Raw genomic sequence first — 24,646 nt, forward strand, 5'->3', positions numbered from 1 at the left:
ACTGGTAAAAATAAATAGTTGAAATGGGTATATATTTGTTTTTTGTTAAAGGACCACTCTAGTGCCAGGAAAGCATACTCGTTTTCCTGGCACTAGAGTGCCCTGAGGGTGCCCCCACCCTCAGGGACCCCCTTCCGCCCGGCTCTGGAAAGGGGAAAAGGGTTAAAACATACCTTTTTCCAGCACTGGGCGGAGAGCTCTCCTCCTCCTTCTCTCCGCCTCCGTTCCTCCCCGTCGGCTGAATGCGCACGCGCGGCAAGAGCTGCGCGCGCATTCAGCCGGTCGCATAGGAAAGCATTCATAATGCTTTCCTATGGACGCTTGCGTGCTCTCACTGTGATTTTCACAGTGAGAATCACGCAAGCGCCTCTAGCGGCTGTCAGTGAGACAGCCACTAGAGGAAAAAGGGGAAGGCTTAACTAATTGATAAACATAGCAGTTTCTCTGAAACTGCTATGTTTATATAAAAAAGGGTTAACCCTAGCTGGACCTGGCACCCATACCACTTCATTAAGCTGAAGTGGTCTGGGTGCCTAGAGTGGTCCTTTAAGTTGCCTAATAATTATGCACAGTAATAGTCACCTGCACACACAGATATCCCCCTAAAATAGCTATAACTAAAAACAAACTAAAAACTACTTCCAAAAATATTCAGCTTTGATATTAATGAGTTTTTTGGGTTCATTGAGAACATGGTTGTTGTTCAATAATAAAATGAATCCTCAAAAATACAACTTGCCTAATAATTCTGCACTCCCTGTAGTCTAAAGACAGGCAATGCTGCACCAATAAAATAAACAGTAAAAAATGAATTCCTACTAGTCTGTTATTGTTATTTTCTCTTTCTATATGTGCATTCTTTGCATGTCATCAAAAAACTAAAAAACAGTGGAGCATTTTTGTAGTCATGTATCCATAAATATGTATGTTTTTTCTTTGCACTTTAAAAAAAAAGAATAAAAAAAAAAGAAGTAGGTACAAAGAATATTGTTTTGAAGACATCAAACCCGCAAGGCTAATTTACATGAACTCCGCCATCTCTTGTAGCCATCGTGCATCACGTCCTCAAGACGCGTTTCGCAACTAGTGCTTCCTCTGGTCACATATACAGATATTTTATTTCTATTTTTTTAGTGACATTGTATTGAACACAATGTAAAGGTCACACAATGTGAACTTTGACAATGTACACAATGATATTCCTTATACCTACTTCTATTTAATACTATTTAGAGTGCTAGGTAAGGGCCCCTTTCTTGCATCCAATCAGGACCTGAGATTCTAAAGTTTATTAACCACAAGTCTTAACAAGGCTAGTTTCCAATGTTCTAATCTGGTTAAATATTAACCAGCAGCTATGGATGTTACTACTTGTCGTAGATATTTAGGGCCTATAGAATACAAGATAGATTTCAACTGCATACCCACGTTTTCCAGTCTAGCGCTGCTCTCGGCCCCTACACATGCTGTCCAATCTTGCTATTCACTGTTAGTGAAGAAAACAGAAAAAGATGCGTTAACTCGTTAGCCTGGCAACCATAACCGTACAGTATAATGGCTTACCCTATACATGCGCACTGCCATCTGTGATCAGCCTTACGGGGATAGGCACAAGGGATAGTGGCATTTTTTTGTGTAGGCTGCTGTAGCGATTAAGATACGTAGGTCAATATTAGCTGTTAGTTTCTCAAACCCAATTACATACACACCATATAATGAGACGTGCATATTGTTTTTGCAACAATTTATTTTTGAACGCATGTCTTTGATGCATGTTAGTGTGTACATATACATACAATGAAATATTCTCCCTGGTTTTTTTCCCCAATAGGATGTATGAGATTTTGCATTTGTTCATTTGCCTTTTCCCTCTACACCCAGCTGAGTTAGGTTTTAGTTGTGGTGAGATAGTGGCTTGATAGTAAAACCTAACAACTTCGGAAATAAACCTTTGGTTGGGTACAACAAAGAAAAAACTATTTCCCACTGATATTGGTAAAGAGATCCTTCATCTGTATTGTCTGAATGCTGACAGGTGAATATATATTATGTTTATTTTCCTAATGTGCAAGCAAAAAGCAAGGCAAGGATGTTTTGGCTAAAAAGGCAAAGGTGTATTTTGTAGTGTATTATTTGTGGGGGGTTTTTGTTTTGTTTTTTATAAAAACAAGTTTTTTCCCCCCTCCCTACTCCCCTCCTCTTGTTAGATTGAGCAAGGGTAAGGCAAGTTTTTATTCATCCAATTGCAAGAGCTTCCGGTCTGTACCTCTGCCAGGTGCAGACCTTGTGTATTTCTTATTGCAAGTTTAGGCTCCTTAACAGTATCAGAGCGTTGCTGTGGTAACTGGCATCAGTGCCATTTTAACAGTAATATGGGCCCCCGGGCAAAGCAGTGCACTGGGGCCCTGCCTACAGAACAACTTACAGGAATAAAAATGTAAATTATTGATACAATTAAAGGACCACTCTAGTGCCAGGAAAGCATACTCGTTTTCCTGGCACTAGAGTGCCCTGAGGGTGCCCCCACCCTCAGGGACCCCCTCCCGCCCTGCTCTGGAAAGGGGAAAGGGGTTAAATCTTACCTTTTTCCAGCGCTGGGCGGAGAGATCTCCTCCTGCACTCCTCCTCCGATCCGCCTCTTCTCCTCCCCGTCGGCTGAATGCGCACGCGCGGCAAGAGCTGCGCGCGCATTCAGCCGGTCACATAGGAAAGCATTCATAATGCTTTCCTATGGACGCTTGCGTGCTCTCACTGTGATTTTCACAGTGAGAATCACGCAAGCGCCTCTAGTGGCTGTCAGTGAGACAGCCACTAGAGGAAAAAGGGGAAGGCTTAACTAATTGATAAACATAGCAGTTTCTCTGAAACTGCTATGTTTATAAAACAATTAGTTAACCCTAGCTGGACCTGGCACCCAGACCACTTCATTAAGCTGAAGTGGTCTGGGTGCCTAGAGTGGTCCTTTAAGCTTATATTTATTAGTGCCTCCAACAAATGCAATACATACATACATACATACATACATACATACAGACTGCTGAATACGCACACACTGACAGGAATTACAGGGGACACCTCAGTGGGCATTTGGGGGCGGCCAACTAAATAGTACCGCCCAAGGCAAATGCCTAGTTTGCCTTGGGCTAAATACATCCCTGGGTGCAGGCCAGAATCCCTTTGCCTTTCCCTTCCAACAATGGGTGCACTGGGATAATAGAGGAGATCCTCACCGGCCTTTGATGGGACACAGCATCCTTTGCATGGGCCCTTAAGGGGGACTGTCTGTGTGTTCTGATTCACAATGATCTATTTATAAGGAAATATGTCTTACACTGAGTGGAATGTGTTGCACGAGCCAACTTGCAACCATCATCAAAGGAATACTGATTGTTTTAACCTGTTACTTTGATGTAGAGAAAAAGACATAACCAAAATGGAACATAAAAAACATTCACACAAAAAAAACAAAAAACGACAAAACTACTTTTTTTTTTTCTCAAATAACAATAATACAAATACAAAGTTCCACATGACTGTTCTATAGGTTCATGGTTCTGTTAAAATATGTTTTTAGAATTTAATTAGAAAATGTGGGTATTTTATATTACTTTCTGCAGCACAAGGTATTATTGAAAATATACAGAACTGTCAGGTATCTTACAGGACTGACACCTTCCAAACACAGACAAGGACTACAAAGTAAAGAGGACAACAGAATAAAACTTTCAATATAACCTACGGTATAATTTGTGTTAACTATTTTTTCGTGAGATGCTTTATTTTCTTTTAAATTTATATTAAAAAATGTAAAAAATTGCATCATAATCCAGTTCAGAAAAGAGAAATCGTAACATTGTTTCATTTCTTTTCTTCTTTGTATGTTTGCTCTGTGGTTACACTGTCTCCCAGCTGCGAAGGACAGAGCTTATAACAATGATTGACAGGGAGCCAAGATGGAGGCGCCCATTGCAGGATAAAGATGTAAGGATTTTTAAATTTAATGTTATATTTCAGACCTCTCAAGTACATATGTGATAAATTCAGAGATACGTAAACCGAATGTATAAAAAAATCCAGAGAATTGGCAATTCCCCTTTAACAGTCAATAAGTCAGCAGCGCTAGTCACTCTGTATTTCTATAATACTAAATTCTGCTTTGACTATAAACGACAAATGCAGGGCTCTGTGTCTGCTGATTGCTGCTTTCAAGGCTGAACTTGATGGACGCAAGTCTCTTTTCAGCTATGTAACTATGTAACTAGAGATGAAATACGGGGATCTGTATATCATAAACACTGTCTCTACAAGATATGGGACAAATGGAGCTTTGGATTTCCCAGCTATATAACAAAAATAAAGATGAGTCTCCAATAAGGCTCGACAAGTTGACCGGTTTTGGTCAAATTGTTGCCAAGTCTACTTGTGGTAGAATATTATAGAACACCAACCACAAACCCTAAAGTGTTGCAGACTCTTCTATATCATTTTTCTTTTAAAAACTCTTCCATATTATTTTTGAAATACTGATATTGAGTCTGAGGTGACGACCCCGGAAAATGCACCCTTACTAATGTGTCCACAATTGCGTGTTGGCCTAATCATCGAATGTCCTCCCGGCTGCTGACCGATTAAGTTCTGTATCTCCTACAAACTGCTTCTCCCAGTGTTCGTTGATAAGGAGCTCTGCATTACTCCTTCACTTAGAGGACTACGATAAACCTATATCAACCCCTTGGTGACATTTTGTTTTGTGCACCTTCAGCATGTTAGCTCTCGCCCTGCCCACAGTGTGGTTTAATGAAAAACACTGAAGTGAGTAATGTATACGATTTACTGAGTAATAGTCTCAGACATTACATGCAAATCATTACCAGAATAATAAAACAAGACATTGGCAACCAGTGTTCTACTAGAAAAATGAATTTACATATTGTTTTATAGCTTTAGATTTGAGCTGATTAACCTCAGAGTAGTTTCGGTTGCACATAGTGCAGAAAGAAAGCTCATTGTTCGAGATTGTTCCGTCCTTTAGTTTCTCTGTATACGGTTATCAATTCATTAGTTTGGTGCCCGTAATCTAAAGGGGATTCTATCTCAAAAATATAACAGTCACATTCTAATACGCTCCTAATTTTACTGATGTATAAAGAGTTGTCTAGCAATTCAATATTTATGCTGATACATTTTCTTGCGTGTGAAAAGTTCTAAATGCAGTATATCTGCACCAGCACAATGATTGATGAACAATATGACTTTTACATCACCCCTATACAGTGTCTCCTCACTGTGACGGAGCTCCCATACTCCAGCTAGGCCTAGTCTCTGCCTAGTATTCTCGTTCTCTGGAGTAAGTCAGCTAGAGATTGGTCCTACTCCTACGCCAATTAGCATTTTAGTCTGTCACCGTCACATACCAGTGTTTTCAGCATTAACATGCAATGTGTATTGTTAGCAGATAGGGGTGGCGGTATGGTGTGCAAAGTATATGGCTAGTAAAGGTGGAGTGTCAGTGTGGTGTGCTTGCAAGGTATATCTCTAGCAGAGAGGTGTGTCAGTACTGGTGTGCTTGCAAGGTATATCTCTAGCAAAGTGGAGTGTCAGCGTGGAGTGCATGCAAGGTATATCCCTAGCAAAGGGGGAGTGTCAGTGTGGAGTGCATGCAAGGTATATCCCTAGCAAAGGGGGAGTGTCAGTGTGGAGTGCATGCAAGGTATATCCCTAGCAGGGATGGGTGTCAGTACTGGTGTGCTTGCAAGGTATATCCCCAGCAAAGGGGAGTGTCCATGTGGTGTGCTTGCAAGGTATATCTCTAGCAGAGAGGGGTGTCAAGGTATATCTCTATAAGAGAGTGCTTGCAAGGTATATCCCTAGCAAAGGGGGAGTGTCAGTGTGGAGTGCATGCAAGGTATATCCCTAGCATGAACGGGTGTCAGTACTGGTGTGCTTGCAAGGTATATCCCCAGCAGAGAGTGTTGGTGTTCTGTGCATGCAAGGTGTATGGCTAGCATAGGGGGAATGTCAGTGTGATGAGAATACAAGGTATCAGGTTAGTAAAGAGGGTTGTCATTGTGGTGTGAATACTTCTCAGGGGAGGAATGTCATGGTGATAATTTGCCCCCCAGGCCATTAATATACAGAGATGTCTGGGCTGGTGTTTCAACACTAAATATATTAATGTTTTACAGTCATTGTGGTATTAATATAAAAAAATAATAAAATAAAAAAGTAAGTAATCTGCTTGTTAGGCTTCATATTGGACAATCTGTTTGTAGCTGTCCTCCCAGGCCTCCCCTGATAGATGCTGTATTAACAAATACTTTTCCAGCCATCCAGTCTGCTTCGTGCATCCTCGGTGAGCTACTAAGCATTTTGTATATTGTGGATATGCTTGAGCAAGATGGAGATTATATTCAATGATGCAATCTCGTAACAGTTTTGAAGAATAGCTTTGAATATTGCGACACCAGAGAAAAAGTCTAGGACACCAGGACACAGTTCCAAAATCAAGACTTTCCTGTTATATCCAGGGCACTTGGAAGGTGTGGTTTGTTAGCCCAGTGCAACTTTTTTAGACCTCATGTGAGGACACATTCCATTTTACTTTTGCTTCTATTTTTCATACTCAGCCTCCTGCAAGTCATTCACTGACTGTGTAATTCTTTAATTATAATCTATTATTTTAAGTACTGCTTTCAGAGATGCCTTGGTTAACATATTAAGGAAGCATCTCAGGTCATCTGAGCCAAGGCCAAAACTCATATTTATAGGTAAATATACATCCTACTTCCTTATTACAAAACAGATGCAAATCTGCTCACCTGACTCCACCTGCAGTGGGGGCATCAGGACAGAATACCCCTGTTGTCATGCAGCAAGTAAAAATGGATCAGGGACTTGGGGGGGTCTATAAAAAGACCACCTGAGAACTGATGCAATAGTCCATTAGTGTGTGCTTAGCTGATGTGGAAGATACGCAGGGGTTTTAACTAACATGAACATTCAGCGTGAATTTAAAATTTAAGGTTAAAATAGCTGAAATAGAAAAAGTCTGTAACTCACCTAGTTTCCCGTTCGGTTATTTTGAATTAGAAATTAATTTTGCATTCTCCCTGTAGTGAACAGCCTTTGCAAACTTGTAACTGCTTTGCAGCTATTACTGTAAGCTTTAGTAAATTGGAGCGAAGTATAAAACCATATACTGTGTAACGGAGCTCCGTGTACCCCGACCGAGTACCCTCCGTTGATGGATGCTCCTAGCGCTCTCAGAGGACTCCAAGCACTGCAGACGACACCACAACCACCGCAGGCTCCACAACCGCCGTAGCTTAACTGGAGCCGCGCCGTCTTCCGTCCACCCTGGAATGAACCTTCAGCATTCAGGAACGTGTGGGGAAGACCTCTCCTCCAGGAGAGCGTATCTGGAACAAGCTCTTAAAAGAGCTAAGTGATTAAGAGCTCAGGGGAATATGCAGAGCATAGCAATCCCCAGTGTGATATAGCAGTTCCCTCCAATAACGAGACAAGGCTACGTATTGAGGGTCAGAAGAGGTCTCTGGACTGGAACACCCAGCCTGCTTTTTATTAGGATCAGGTACATACAGGACACTCCCAGGGGGAGGATGAAATTGACCAATCACATGCATGGTAACACCCCCACGTCTCCTCCCCTCAGATAAACACATAACCCAATTAAAACATACATTATTTTACCCAGTTTCTGGATGTACCCCAAAAACAGGGGGTACAGCTTTAAATCTGGTATCCCCAAATAGCCCTTGTTCAGGGGAACAGTCTGTCCAAAAATCAGCCCATTCGGATGGATGGTTCGGGAGATACAGGGCTCCAAAGTTTTGACCGACCGCACAGACCAACTAGCCGAAAATAGTTCCATGAGTTTTGGCCTTGCGGTCGGTCTCCGTTCGCACGGTAAAATAGACGAAATTCTTGCCATCCATTCGCATCTTTGTGGTCGCTAGAATCCCCATACTAAGTTAAGTATAACTACCGAACGGCCGGTCGTTCGGTAGTTTCCGTGCGAAGTTCTGGATGTCTGGAGGTCTTAGCGGTATTCGCCTGTTTGCGCTGCCGATTTCAGTTCCATGCGTTCACAGGCAAACACCGCTGTTCGCACGCAAGATGGCCGCGAACACGTGGAAAAGTCCCGAAATGGCGGCCACCTATTCAGAGCACAGGGAATTCGCATGAAATCATGCGAACGGCTGTATTCTCCAGTAATGTGATTCTTATGCAATATATTCGCCTAAATCTCCTGGCTGTTAGGTTATTTTAGTAGTCCAAACCTACAGCATAGATAAAGGGAAAAGACAGTCTAATACAAGTCCATATGCCTGAATTCAGGGTTTACAGTGCAATATAGTCCAGGACCATAGTCGCAGGGGAGGAGGCAGGCAAGCAGGCCTCTCCAGGACAAAGTGGCGAAGGGCACTTCGTCACATACTGTATCAGTAGTACAGCTCTGTGATGCACTTATACACACACTGCACATTATTGCGGATTTTATTATTGCGTGGTCCCACTACACACAAATACACACTACATACACATCACCAAGTATTATTAATGTGGAGATCTGTAATATTTAGAAATGTTTGATAAATACTCCCTCGCAGAGATGGATTGGCCCACCTGGAAATTTGCTAGTGGGTCGCTATAGCTAGGGATTGCTGCAGGGGTATAGGAGATATATATAAATCACATGGTAATGACTGCAGGGGTATAAGCTTTTTAAAAAAAAAAAATAATAATAAAGAAATCAGCTGGAAATGGCTTATTCTTCCATTTAAGTGCCCAGTGGGTTTACACTGAATTCTTGTGGGCAGGCTGCAGGGATATTAAGTACTTGTATTGAGCTGCTAAAGTGGACCCGCATCACCCCTTATATTTCCCACTACTACGCTTCTTATGTCCAATAGGAGTCTGACAAAACGAACAGACTTTGCTTTCCTTTACCTCCATCTGTTTGCAACTAAGGCCTTGAACCGGGCCAGCATGGTAGGTAGGTGGGACACCCAGGGACCGGTCACACTTGCTAGCCGGGATGTCATGCCACAAATTTGTATTACCACAATTTACCTGATGAAATCCTGAGAAAGGCTATAATTAGCATAGCAAATGGTTTCGGTGTATATGTATCTGAGAAGAAGAGATCGAGTCTCTAACTGGGAACAATAAAACCCGTATGGAAGATGTCATCTGCTCAGTTCAAACAAACAGTTTGGTTAGTACACAACTGAGCAGCCATTGAACCTGTAGGTGTTTGGCATCGCTCCCTTGTACACTTTAATTTAGTCTTAGAGGCCCATGACTTGTTTTTTTTTCTTAGCCAAATATTTATTTGCTGATGTTAAAGATGATCTGTGCTTATTTTCTTGCACAGTACAATTATCTTTAAAATTCTGTCTACATGTTATTTTATTTTTCCTCTCTTTAAAATGAGCCCCTCCTGGGTAGGAATATAAAATAAGAGAGTTTGCAAAAGTTCCTGCTTGAAGGAAGTCCCGTAATATTGGGTAAACAAGGGCGGCTATATGTAAAGTCGCGTTTGGTGAATTGACACCAGTGTGTGTTTCAACATTCATTCAACATTGGTCATGTAAGGTCATGTTTAGACATGGTAATGATTACATCTAAGGAAGAGACAATACTGGAGAGAAGAATGCCAGGCATGATGGGTACAAAAGAAACATCTTTAATTTATAAGTAAATATATATTCTACTTTCTTATCCCAATATAGATGCAATTTATCAACCACACCTAGAGCGGGGGGCATCATGACAGAAAACCCCTGTTGACATGCAGCAAGTGAAAATGGATGAGGGACTTGGGGCCTATAAAAAGAGAGAAGTTGGTTATCTTAGGGGCATTGAAACTGAAAAACATGTAACTAGGTATGCAGCAGGTGTCCTGCCAACAGACTGGGCAGGATGAACCCTGTAGTTGTGTCTGGGGTGTGCAAAGGACAGGGGCATTACACAAACCATTTTTTAGGAATGTATCTCCAACACCTGGTATCTGGGAGTTTTGAATGAAGATCAAGAAGATGTGCTGGGATAGAGTCTGCAGACCTATTGGCAGAGCGCATAAAGACTTGGTCCTGTAAGCCAAACGTCTTTGTAATGATGATATCATAATGTTTTGGCAGAGGGGGCTATACCTCCCATGGGAAAACCATTGGCAGAGGTGTTAATAACTGCCTGGAACAAGGATTATTTGGGAAATATATGCATGCCCCGTGGGTAGAGGGCAAGTGTCCTACATTATATTTTATATCTATAAAAAAGTTACAAATACTACATAATATGTTGGAGGACCATTCAGTTCTCCCTTGCTAAGAACGACAGAGTAAGGTGGTGTACAAGCCTTCCGTGCCTACTGCAAACCTACGTAACTAATAGTAGGCCAAGGAATGACATTGCACATGTCACTGGACAAGACTCACCAGAGAGATTTGCAGGCTGTTCATTCTGATTGGTTGGTTTCCCAAGTCAATCTGTTAGCTGCTTTATAGGTATATCTGTTATTATGCTTTTTCATATATACGTTATGTCAACAATGACAAACTTGACAAAGGCCCTGTTGTGGGTCAAAATGTTGTTTTGATTCTGCTTCAATAAATCTGCCCACTGGATTGAATTTGAGTACCTGGACCATCATTGTGAGAATTGGACAACCTCAGGCCCGGTTGCACCCTGGGATCCAGGAAAGTGCGGTATCCATATTGGTAATAACATTGAGGAACCTTGAATGTTGTCTGCATATCAGAAACTCGTTTTTACACGGTGATTATAATGATGCGGGAATTGGCTCTGATAAAGACTTGCCACGCATGCACACTAGGTCTCCCTTGCCGGCTGACGTCGGTGGGGGAGGAGCATGGGCAGAGGCTGACCCAGAGCCGAGGGGCATCAGCGCTGGATTCAGGCAAGTGACTGAAGGTTTTAACAACTTCAGTGCTGAAGGATGGGGGCACTGTAGGAACCTACTGTGCCAGGAAAATAGCTTTGTATTCCTGGCACTATGGGATCCCTTTAAGGAACAATTATTTCCATGCGTTTATATAAAGAATTAATGTTTTAAACATTTAAATCACAAAATTCAAAGTTACGAAACCTGTTTTTTATGTATCTCGCACCTGACACCACATCTCGCCTGTAGGCAAAGGGGGTGTACCTTCTCCTTTCCTTAGTAGGCAGGAAACTAGCATAATAATTTATTTTCTTTATATAAAGAATGTCATATTAGCCTTTGGAGCTACCTTTTCGAATATCTTGCCACCACACCCTTTAACCGTTTTTTAAATCAGCGTTCCGTTTTGTTTTGTTTTGTATTTTCTACTTTCTATGAATTTGCTGATACTTATTGCATAATGCTGCACCTATGTATCGGTTATGCAAGTGTTTTTTGTAATATGCTTTGTAAAAAGTAAACAAAATAAAATCTATTCCCAATGTAGGTTATAGAACAGGCCTGCAGGAGATAAGAAGTTCTGATAAGAAATTCTAAATTAAACAGAATGTGCAATACTTTAAACATTAGATCTCACTTTACAAAAAGTGTTTAGGAAGGACGTGCTTGTTACTTGCAGGGAGGTGTGACTAGGGCTGTATAAAAAAAAAAGGTAACCGAAATGGCAGAGAATTGAGCAGTAAAGGGGTGGTATGTACACTAAAACGGCTTCATTAAAGGACCACTCTAGGCACCCAGACCACTTCAGCTTAATGAAGTGGTATGGGTGCCAGGTCCAGCTAGGGTTAACTAATTGTTTTATAAACATAGCAGTTTCAGAGAAACTGCTATGTTTATCAATTAGTTAAGCCTTCCCCTTTTTCCTCTAGTGGCTGTCTCACTGACAGCCGCTAGAGGCGCTTGCGTGATTCTCACTGTGAAAATCACAGTGAGAGCACGCAAGCGTCCATAGGAAAGCATTATGAATGCTTTCCTATGCGACCGGCTGAATGCGCGCGCAGCTCTTGCCGCGCGTGCGCATTCAGCCGACGGGGAGGAACGGAGGCGGAGAGGAGGAGGAGAGCTCCCCGCCCAGCGCTGGAAAAAGGTAAGTTTTTACCCCTTTCCCCTTTCCAGAGCCGGGCGGGAGGGGGTCCCTGAGGGTGGGGGCACCCTCAGGGCACTCTAGTGCCAGGAAAACGAGTATGCTTTCCTGGCACTAGAGTGGTCCTTTAAGCTAAAGTTGGTTTGGTAACTATAGCATCACTTTAATTCTGGGATAGATTAATGCTGTTTTAGGCTTATTGATAGCATAGGATTAAGGTTAACTTAAGTTTAGGGTAGCTGCATGGTTAGAATTATTGTAAGCATCGGGTTTGGGGTAAGGTTGGTATAAGGTTAACGTTGGCTACCAAAAATTTAGCTGGATGCTCCATGTATGAGTCATTTAACAATCAGGACTTATTACATGAATCTATTTTAAGTTTTTTTTCTCTAGTTGCACTTGATGTGTGAAAATTATAACAAGTAAAACTGTGACAAAATGTGTTTCTTTTTTCCTTTTATAACATTGTATTCACACTTTATGTCATATATATATGATAACAAAAGTGATTTTTGTTCTTTTATGAAACAATATATAACATGTATGAGTGCATTTGAAGAGAACCCTTATATTACACTGGAACAAACACGCAGCACAAATTAAAGGTTTTGTTTTGATTCAGTTGGAGAATTTCCTCCATCCTTAAAGGGACACTATAGTCACCTGAACAACTTTAGCTTAATGAAGCAGTTTTGGTGTATAGAACATGCCCCTGAAGCCTCACTGCTCAATCCTCTGCCATTTAGGAGTTAAATCCCTTTGTTTATGAACCCTAGTCACACCTCCCTGCATGTGACTTGCACAGCCTTCCATAAACACTTCCTGTAAAGAGAGCCCTATTTAGGCTTTCTTTATTGCAAGTTCTGTTTAATTAAGATTGTCTTATCTCCTGCTATGTTAATAGCTTGCTAGACCCTGCAAGAGCCTCCTGTATGTGATTAAAGTTCAATTTAGAAATTGAGATACAATTATTTATGGTAAATTACATCTGTTTGAAAGTGAAACCAGTTTTTTTTCATGCAGGCTCTGTCAATCATAGCCAGGGGAGGTGTGGCTAGGGCTGCATAAAGAGAAACAAAGTGATTTAACTCCTAAATGACAGTGAATTGAGCAGTGAAATTGCAGAGGAATGATCTATACACTAAACTGCTTTATTTAGCTAAAGTAATTTAGGTGACTATAGTGTTCCTTTAAAGGGTTAAGGCACTTTTGTTTCTGTTTATGCAATGCTAGCCACACCTCCCCTAGCTATGACTCACGTAGCCTCCATAAAAAAATAAGTTTCATTTTCAATCAGATCTTACAGCACAGTGTGTTTAATTGTTTTGGTGCGTAGAGTGTCCCCATACTGTGGTTGACTGTATATTAGAGTGTAACCTCTGCAGAGCAGGAAATGGGCAGGATACGGCTCAGCTGCTCCCGCAATAGATGTCCACCTGTCTAAAAAGTATCATCCCATACTCTACTGCATTCATTGTAGCATGTAGGCTTTGCAGAGCAGAATAAAGTCCGATTGCTCCTGACTTAGAGCACCGTGTTTTCATAGGGTATGATCTAATATTTCCCTATATTTTGTGTCTGATTGTACATTAGAGTGCAAACTGTGCACAGCAGTATAAAGTTCAACTGCTCCTGAATTACAGCGCCATGATTGTATAGGACATTGTCCCATACTTGTGCGCAATCTGCGTCTGACTGCATATTAGAGTGTAAGCTCTGCAGAGGATGATGGCGTTTGGCTGCTCCTGAATTACAACTCCACCGGTCTATAGGGCATGATACCAGCCGCCTTTGGTGTTCTGTGTAAAAGCAAAATTTTGACCTTATTACAAGGTCTTTTTGACTTAAAGGAATACTATAGTGACAGGAATACAAATGTGTATTCATTTTCTCTGAAAAGGCAGTGTTACCTGAAAATGCCTGCAGGGACAGGCTGTGGACAAAAGAACAACTACATTAGGCTGTAGTTGTTCTGGTGACTATAGTGTCCCTTTAAGACTGAAACGTTGCGGGCTCTACTCTGGTGGAACAAATCTCCTTCATTACAATTCTCTTTGTTGCGACTCCATTATTTATGGCTTTATTTATTATTATTTATGGAGTCTTTTGAGGCTATTGTTGGGAACCTGCACCCGGCTATATCGCTCAAAATACTGGTACCCCTGATCTATCTTTCAGTTTGCATTTTCCTGTGGTATTCTCTTCCTGACTGTAGATTAGAGTGCAAGCTCTGCAAAGCAGGATTACTGCCTCCCCTAAGCTCCTGACCTGTTATACTGTATCTCTGCATTTAAATTCAAGTGCCAGCTCGGTATGGTAGAAATATTTAGCCATATTTTAATTTCCATTCTCCGGCAACTCCTCCCTATCCCACCTCCCTACCTCTCTTGTTCCTTACCTCTCCCCGTCTCTCCTTTCCTTCTCTCTTCTGTGTCTCTTCCCTCCCTCCCTCATCCCCCTTCTCTCTCAGACACACACAGATTGTGACGTTTGGTTATGCAATGTCTGACCCACTAACACACATTCTCAGAGAGAAAGAGAGAGAGAGAGAGAAAGAGAGAGAAGAGCGATGCCAGGAAAGTAGAGCACAGAGAAAAGGAGGAGGAGATAGAGAAAAAGGCTGAGAGAAAACAACAGAGAAATAGGAGGAGGAGGGCGAAAATCAGAGTGTTACTGGAACAGAGAAATAGAGACAAAGAAAGGATAGGAAATAGAGGTGAACTGTGTGAGGACAGGGCACTGGATACATCTGGCAGGTAAATGTACCAGGGATTGGTAGTATAGTAGCTGTGTGTATGTACAGTGCATGCCACCTGTGTGGAAGCAAGGATGTGCATGTGTGGCTACAATTTGTATGCTTACAATTCACATCCACATCCACATACATCAGGGTATCTGTACATGTGCATGCTGTGTCTGTGTGTGGTTGGTATGTTCGGTTTTTTTTTGTCTGTATATCTATATTCATTTATCTATCTACGCACCCATATACATTTATAAGCGTACAAATAAATGTTTTTTCATTGTGTGTATATGTGTATCTATCTGGTATTGCATATTATTCCATTACCATTAAATTATATTTACCTAAAACACACATTTCTGAATCGACACACGTGTACATATATATGAGTGCAGCATATACAGTGTTTACCTGTATGCATGTACTCCCAGTTGCGTGCATTGTATGTGTAAATCGAGGTGAATGGTGTGTACATCTTTGTTATGCTTGTTTATATTACATGCCTATTATGTAAGAATGCGTGATGATTATAACAATGTAATGTATCTTTAATGTATAATTATAATGAGAGATCAGCAATTAGCACATACAGGCTTGGGTTCATTTCAGTTTATGGGTACAATGAGATCTGGAGAGACCAAATATTGGTGTGAGATAATTTGGGGAGAATTACAGGCTTTTGGAAAGGGGGCTCCTGTTTCAAGAGATTACACTCTAATATTTATGGCATTGGTGTAATACAGGGCACAGGAGACATTTCTTCCAAGCTTATCATTATCATTTTAGGAAGCAGGACAGGCAGAGGATGGGACATTGGAAGGGAACAGTTTTGTTCTGCAGAGTATGTAATGCAGGAGGATTCACCATGTAGCTCTCTAGCTGTTGTTGAACTATAACTCCCAGGACTCTCCAGCAGCATTTTCCAGGCAGCCAGAAATCAAACAATAGGTTTCTGGTGATTATGGGTAATTATCCAACCAGCACAACTCGTGTAATATAGAAATTGGGGTGTTTTTACTAAACTGTGTGATGTGAAGAATTTACATAAGAATAGACTTTTCTTTTTTTTGGGCAAAATTTAGAAATAACTGAATTTTAGTTTATTTAATCCATCTAGTTTGACCAAAATGTCCAATCCTCTTATCATGTAGCCACAATTTACAAATTAAGGAATAAACCCCTGTAGAGTACACATAATTCTATATAGCAGAGCTTACAGTCTAATATACAGAGCATTACACTCAAATATAGCGTTAGCATTCTAATATATAGTACATAAAGTCTCCTATACAGGCACTGCATTCTAATACACAGATCTTATCTTATGTTGTAATATACAGAGCTTTACACTCAAATATAGAGTTAGTTTTCTAATATATAGTACATAAAATCTCTTATACAACCCCTGCATTCAAATACACAGATCTTATCTTATGTTGTAATATACAGAGTTCCCATGCCAGTATGCAGCGCTTACAAGACAGTATATTTTCAAGTGTACAGAGCTTACACTCCAAATATAATAACCAAACTCAGTTTACTTAAAAAAAAAAAAAAAAAAGAATGGGAAACATGTATTGTAACACTTCTATTCTAGAATATATAAATATCTGAGAGAAGGGAATCTTGTTCTGTGGAGATCAACTCGTAATATTCGAAGAACTCAGCAGTGAACTCTATGCAGTTTTGTTGAGTCACTGTATTTTAGAATGTAAGCTCCACAGGACACAATTCCTTTCTCCCACTTGTATACATTATACACCATAATTTAGAATGTATAAGTAGGTAGTTGAAGATCTTACACTGTAAAATAGAGATAATTCAGCAGCTCTGTGATTGTTGCGGAGTCCATATACCCTGTATAGAGAAAGACCTCTACAACGCAAGGTTCTCTTTGTCAAACACTTAGATGTTCCAAAATGTAAGTTCTTCATGGCTTTATTACATACTCTTCCTGGCCTGCCAAAGGACAATGGGAGATATTTTCCTGGGGCAGCAACTGCTTTTTAGAGCTGCCGCCATTAAGTCGCCCTTTTTCCCTTTCGGACGTTATCCGTATGCTAGTAGATGAGCTAGGGAGATAAAACAACGAGATACAGTGTCTCCAGCTCATCACCCTGCACGTCATACATGCGGCATGGCATAGTAAGAGTTGCCTTCTGGGTCATTGCATAGTTTGCAAAGATCCCCGATGGTGACATCGCCGCCTGGTGTGGGTTTCCCAAAGGTGAGTTATACGAACCTGGTGCTGCCCTCCCCAGATGCTGCCAAGTTCAATCTCCAACCTCTGGAGCTTTATTCTCCAAGACCCCATGTCAGTGCTGTACCCTCGCGCATGTGTGAGGAAACACAACACTGATGTCTATGGAGGTTCCATAGAGACCGCAGGATCCTGCAGAGATATTGTCTAGCGATAAGCAAGACAGTGCCATATTCCCACAGATATCACTATCGATGGCTGTGGGAAGTGACAAAACCTGACCATGGTAGCTCCAACCTAGTCAGGTTTTTTCATCTCGAGGATTTACCATTAGACAAAGAAGTCTCTACCTATAATATCTTCTGACTGCTTTGAAATGTCAATTAAATTCCAGCACAGTCCATATGGGCATTTCAAAAATATTTTTATTTTTATGTATTACTCCACAAATTTTGGGGAGTGACAGAGCCCCTTTAAGAACAGAAAATGAAACATAAAAAATACATAATGCAGAAGTGTGTGTAAGGTCTATTTTTTCATTGAAAATTGTATTAAACCTCTGTGTGACATTGTTTTCCCATAATATTCATTTCAGCATTATGTATCCTGTCTATTTCTGACTTTGTTCTGTGTGTGTACGATGCAAAGAAAGTGCCTGCTCGATGGCCTATTAAATGGGACACACACAGGGTTAGAGGGCAGAGATTGTCAGGAACCTGAAAAATTTGTATAATTTGAGACTCTTTTAAGTGAGTTTCCCAATAGTTAAGCACGAACTTCCTCAAACAATGACTTACACCAAAAATGATTCATGTGTCTATACAAGCACACGTGCTCTCAGATTCCGTGTATCATTTCTCCCCCCCATCCATTGTTATCATCCACCCTGTTTCTTTAGTGTTTTGTTTTTCAGCTATTACTAAACATAAAATGTCACTGTTTCTGTGTATTAGGTGTAATTCTAAAAAGTTTTTAAAATAATTAGGAAGAGAAAAGTATAAACACACACAAGATCCACACTTTGGGCCCAAATCCTCTGTTCCTCTTTTATATCTTAAAGGGACACTATAGTCACCTTAACAACTTTAGCTTAATGAAGCAGTTTTGGTGTATAGAACATGCCCCTGCAGCCTCACTGCTCAATCCTCTGCCATTTAGGAGTTAAATCCCTTTGTTTATGAACCCTAGTCACACCTCCCTGCATGTGACTTGCACAGCCTTCCATAAACACTTCCTGTAAAGAGAGCCCTATTTAGGCTTTCTTTATTGCAAGCTCTGTTTAATTAAGATTTTCTTATCCCCTGCTATGTTAATAGCTTGCTAGACCCTGCAAGAGCCTCCTGTATGTGATTACAGTTCAATTTAGAGATTGATATACAATTATTTAAGGTAAATTACATCTGTTTGAAAGTGAAAGCAGTTTTTTTTTTCATGCAGGCTCTGTCAATCATAGTCAGGGGAGGTGTGGCTAGGGCTGCATAAACAGAAACAAAGTGATTTAACTCCTAAATGACAGTGAATTGAGCAGTGAAATTGCAGGGGAATGATCTATACACTAAAACTGCTTTATTTAGCTAAAGTAATTTAGGTGACTATAGTGTTCCTTTAATATTGTTGGTGTGTCGGAGTGTATGTATAACAGAGCTACACAGCAATAATACCCCAATAATACCAGTAATGTGTCTTTAAAGGACCACTTTAGTGCCAGGAAAACATACTCGTTTTCCTGGCACTAGAGTGCCCTGAGGGTGCCCCCACCCTCAGGGACCCACTCCCGCCGGGCTCTGGGGGGAGGAAGGGGTTAAACTTACCTCTTTCTCCAGCGCCGGGCGGGGAGCTTTCCTCCTCCTCCTCTTCTTCCTCGCGACGTCATCGGCTGAATGCGCATGCGCGGCAGGAGCCGCGCTCGCATTCAGCCGGTCGCATAGGAAAGCATTCATAATGCTTTCCTATGGACGCTTGCGTGCTCTCACTGTGATTTTCACAGTGAGAAGCACGCAAGCGCCTCTAGCGGCTGTCAGTGAGACAGCCACTAGAGGCTCTGGAGGCTGGATTAACCCTCAGTATAAACATAGCAGTTTGCTATGTTTATAAAAAAAAGGGTTAATCCTAGAGGGACCTGGCACCCAGACCACCTCATTAAGCTGAAGTGGTCTGGGTGCCTAGAGTGGTCCTTTAAGTTACAGTAAATGTGTTTACAAACCACTCTGTTTAAATAGGATACCTTGTTTTAAATTATATTTTAGTTGTATAAATTGTCAGTAAACACCTAAAATTTCTAAGAGCAGCCTGTGGCCACACATCCACCACACACCTAAAATTCAAGTGCCCCTCTTTGTCCATTTGAAATGTTGGGTGGTGTAGGAAAGCTGTAAGATGTGTGCAGATATTGGTCAATGCAGTCTGGCAGTGAGTGGGTGCAGTAGATGTAGTTTAGCAGTGAATGGGTGTGTGGGTGCAGCCTGGCAGTGAGTGGGTGCAGCCTGGCAGTGAATGGGTGTGTGGCTGGAGCCTGGCAGTGAATGGGTGTGTTAGTGCAGCCTGGCAGTGAATGGGCACAGCCTGGCAGTGAATGGGTGCAGCCTGGCAGTGAATGGGTGCAGCCTGGCAGTGAATGGGTGTGTTAGTGCAGCCTGGCAGTGAATGGGCACAGCCTGGCAGCTAATGGGTGCAGCCTGGCAGTGAATGGGTGTGTGGGTGCAGCCTGGCAGTGAATGGGTGCAGCCTGGCAGTGAATGGGTGTGTGGCTGCAGCTGTTCCCTGGATACATTGTTACATTGTTGCAGGGCACTGGGTCTCTGGCGGGATGCCCTCAGGTCTGTTTACCGAACACTGACCTACTTTCCTTGCCTCGCGCTGGCTCGTCACATGGCAGGGAGATCAGGCACGTGGACTGGGGAAACAGGGCGGGAGGAGGAAGTAGGGTGTGAATACATACAGACACCCTGACACACATACTGCTCTGGACACACTGACACACAAATTGCTCTACACACACACATACACATACACATACTGCTCTGCACACACTGACACACATACTGCTCTGCACACACTGACACACAAATTGCTCTGCACACACTGACACACAAATTGCTCTGCACACACACACATTCTGCTCTGCACACACACACACATACTGCTCTGCACACACTGACACACAAGTTGCTCTACACATACACTCTGCACACACACACATACTGCTCTGCACACACTGACACACACACAAATTGCTCTGCACACACTGACACACATACTGCTCTGCACACACACAAACTGCTCTGCACACACTGACACACAAACTGTTCTGCACACGCTGACACACAAATTGCTCTGCACACACACACACATACTGTTCTGCACACACTGACACACATACTGTTCTGCACACACACACAGATACAAATTGCTCTGCACACACTGACACACATACTGCTCTGCACACACACAAACTGCTCTGCACACACGGACACACATACTGCTCTACACACACAAACTACTTCTCTGCACACACACAAACTACTGCTCTGCACACACAAATTGCTCTGCACACACTGACACACATACTGCTCTGCGCACACTGACACACAAACTGCTCTGCACACACTGACACACATACTGCTCTGCGCACACTGACACACATACAGCTCTGCACACACTGACACATACTGCTCTGCGCACACACATACTGCTCTGCACACACTGACACACACTGCTCTGCACACACTGACACACATACTGCTCTGCACACACACAAACTGCTCTGCACACGCTGACACACAAATTGCTCTGCACACACACACATACTGTTCTGCACACACTGACACATACTGCTCTGCACACACACACACACAAATTGCTCTGCACACACTGACACACATACTGCTCTGCACACACACAACTACTGCTCTGCACACACTGACACAAATTGCTCTGCACACACTGACACACAAACTGCTCTGCACACACACACACATACTGCTCTGCACACACTGACACATACTGCTCTGCACACACTGATACACATACTGCTCTGCACACACTGACACACAAACTGCTCTGCACACACTGACACACATACTGCTCTGCACACACTGACACATACTGCTCTGCACACACTGACACATACTGCTCTGCGCACACACATACTGTTCTGCACACACTGACACATACTGTTCTGCACACACTGACACATACTGCTCTGCACACACTGACACACAAATTGCTCTGCACACACTGACACACATACTGCTCTGCACACACTGACACAAATTGCTCTGCGCACACACATACTGCATAGTGTACATTATACACACTAAATGAGTGCAGCCACTCACATACTGGTACACATTATACACACTAAATGAGTGCAGCCACTCACATACTGGTACACATTATACACACTAAATGAGTGCAGCCACTCACATACTGGTACACATTATACACGCTAAATGAGTGCAGCCACTCACATACTGGTACACATTATACATGCTAAATGAGTGCAGCCACTCACATACTGGTACACATTATACATGCTAAATGAGTGCAGCCACTCACATACTGGTACACATTATACACACTAAATGAGTGCAGCCACTCACATACTGGTACACATTATACACACTAAATGAGTGCAGCCACTCACATACTGGTACACATTATACACACTAAATGAGTGCAGCCACTCACATACTGGTACACATTATACGTGCTAAATGAGTGCAGCCACTCACATACTGGTACACATTATACACACTAAATGAGTGCAGCCACTCACATACTGGTACACATTATACACACTAAATGAGTGCAGCCACTCACATACTGGTACACATTATACACACTAAATGAGTGCAGCCACTCACATACTGGTACACATTATACGTGCTAAATGAGTGCAGCCACTCACATACTGGTACACATTATACGTGCTAAATGAGTGCAGCCACTCACATACTGGTACACATTATACATGCTAAATGAGTGCAGCCACTCACATACTGGTACACATTATACATGCTAAATGAGTGCAGCCACTCACATACTGGTACACATTATACACGCTAAATGAGTGCAGCCACTCACATACTGGTACACATTATACATGCTAAATGAGTGCAGCCACTCACATACTGGTACACATTATACATGCTAAATGAGTGCAGCCACTCACATACTGGTACACATTATTTGTGTGTATCTGATTGACACAAATTTCTCATAATCCCCACCAGTAAGTGCTATGGTTTATAAACATTAGAAGAATATCTGTTGCTTCAATCTGTGAGATACATATATATATATATATAACACCACATATGTAATCACCAGCTAGCTGTGTATGTAATAACAGCCTGTTACAAAATAAAGTACTCGATGTTATTGACATTTTAAGTAAACCAGGTCAAATGCGAGATGTTCTGTGCCACGCTCCTCCCCTCTCAGGGTCAGATTATGTAAGATGTTTTAAGGTGTGTTATCACAACTGCACTTTTCCAATAGTTTTTTTTTGTGTTTGTTTCTTTAGGCGTGTCTAGGAAAGCAAAAATAACCTGCCGGTGTGTGAACGAGGCAATCCGAGCCTGACTGTGGATGGAGGAGAACGTTAACCTCTTTACCGCAAGTTACTCGACTGACGAGAGGTCTACAGATAAAAGAGAGCAGGACTGTTTGGAATTACGAAGAAACACAACTGGCGAATAAACAAGAATATACACAATAAAGACATATTCTTTATTTTCAGCCATCCGTCTTCTAAGGAAGGTCCTGGAAAATGCTAACAAGCCAAAAACTGAATCACACCTCTACAAACCAAATAAAGAGACTGCATTGTACCTGAACTTTTTTGAGTCTAACAGAATTTGTTTTAGTACAACCACCTTCATTTTCTGCAAACAGCAGACGTTTTAAAGTGAAAAGAAACAAATCAGGACATCATGGATTCGTCAGATGACAGCTACCCACAGAGCAGCGAAGAGCAACGGGCGAGAAACAGAGCCAATGGAGCTCAAGGAGGAGGTGGACGTCGTAAACGAGAGTTCATATCGGATGAGAAAAAGGATGACAGCTACTGGGAAAAGCGCAGAAAAAACAATGAAGCAGCCAAGAGGTCTCGAGAGAAGAGACGTTTTCATGACCTAGTTCTGGAAGGGAGAGTTGCAGCACTGGATGAGGAGAACGGGCGACTTCGAAGTGAATTATTGCAGCTCAAGTTGCGCTATGGCCTCATCTCAGCAGCCTCCTTCCTAGAGTCTGGGCAAGGCATAGGAACACGTAAATCTGTGGACTCAGAAAGTATGCTTTGTGGTAGTGGTGGAAACCGATCTTATACCTCATCCTACTTGGGGATGAACTCTGATTCCTCAGAAGCAGACAGTGGAGGGGGTGCAGCAATGGACGAGTACTCCCCACGAGGTTCAATCTCTGATCTCTCAGATCAGTCCCCCATAGACAGTCCTGGACCTAGCACTTATGAAAAAGGGAGGGCATTCGACAATGATCTTGCTCACCTGTGCCCGTCTGAAAACAATGAAACTATGAGACTGGCAGCACCGCGTAGTGGAGTTATATTGTACAGGGTTGGGGGGCTTACCTTGGACCCTCAAGAAACACATACCCAAGATGTCAAACTAGCATCTCTTTCAGCATTCAACACTCAAGAAAATGAGTGCCATATACCCCCACTCCGCTCCTCCATTTTTGTTCACACAGACAATTCTCAGCCACCTTTCCAGCATCTGGTGAAGGCAACAGAAACTGATATCAGAGGTGTTCTCGTGTCTCCAAAATCTCCACACTCAGGGTACCAAAGTGAGGACAGTTGCGGCGAGGAGGGGGGTAACATTTGCTGCCCTTCTGAATGCCGACCCCATCAAGATGCAGCACTTTGTGTCAAATTGCCACACAAATTAAGACTGAAGTGTCGGGCTCATGGACATGATGTGTGGGGGCCTGAAAGAGGACACGGGGTTGAGGGACAGAATTTTTGGGCAGGAAATGCATGATGATGCAATATAAGGACAAAAGACAGTGAGCCATCTGCTATCCTATACCTATCTGTGCCACACTTGTGGCTGTTGCATTGGCTGGTTGCTAAAGATTTAAACCATCACTGTGACACTATTGAGTGCCAGGGGTTTTCATAGGGTGAATGGGGGGCTAATGAGAGATGGAGGGAGAACAGAACGTTATTGTAAATATTTAATGTTATTAGTACAATAAAATTATATAATAATATCCACTGTTTAGTTATTGTGTGTTATCTCGGAACTGTGGGGAGTCTTATATAAATCAAAGTATGTATAATAAGAATTTACATGGGCCAAGAGAATGGGTGTATAGAGAGTCTGTAAGTTTTAATAGGTTAAATAGTGTGGTTTTATGTGTTATTTATATATATATATATATATATATATATATATATATATATATATATATATATATATACATATATAATAGGAGGGATTTTTGGGAGAGGATATATTGACTAATAGGAGGAGTTATATGGAGAGGTTCTATTGAGTAATAGGAGAAGTTATAGAGAGGTTATATGGAGTAATAGGAGAAGTTATAGAGAGGTTATATGGAGTAATAGGAGGAGTTATAGGTAGAGGTTATATGGGGTTATAGGAG

The 24,646-nt window shown here is 41.9% G+C and overlaps 1 protein-coding gene across 1 annotated transcript; it reads left to right on the plus strand.

Moving 5' to 3' along the window:
• The first annotated feature begins 14,637 nt into the window (after positions 1 to 14,637).
• Positions 14,638 to 24,248, plus strand: LOC134601463 (nuclear factor interleukin-3-regulated protein-like). Its single transcript, XM_063445958.1, has 2 exons — positions 14,638 to 14,827; positions 22,542 to 24,248. The coding sequence occupies exon 2, from the start codon at positions 22,951 to 22,953 to the stop codon at positions 24,016 to 24,018; it is 1,068 nt and encodes a 355-aa protein (XP_063302028.1). The 5' UTR covers positions 14,638 to 14,827; positions 22,542 to 22,950; the 3' UTR covers positions 24,019 to 24,248.
• The last annotated feature ends 398 nt before the right edge of the window (positions 24,249 to 24,646 follow it).

This window comes from Pelobates fuscus, chromosome 3, assembly GCF_036172605.1.
Source record: "Pelobates fuscus isolate aPelFus1 chromosome 3, aPelFus1.pri, whole genome shotgun sequence".
NCBI classification, from domain to species: Eukaryota; Metazoa; Chordata; class Amphibia; order Anura; family Pelobatidae; genus Pelobates; species Pelobates fuscus.

Bases quoted from the DNA above. Each gene is read 5' to 3' on its own strand.
- LOC134601463 (XM_063445958.1), top strand. From the start codon at position 22,951: ATGGATTCGTCAGATGACAGCTACCCACAGAGCAGCGAAGAGCAACGG.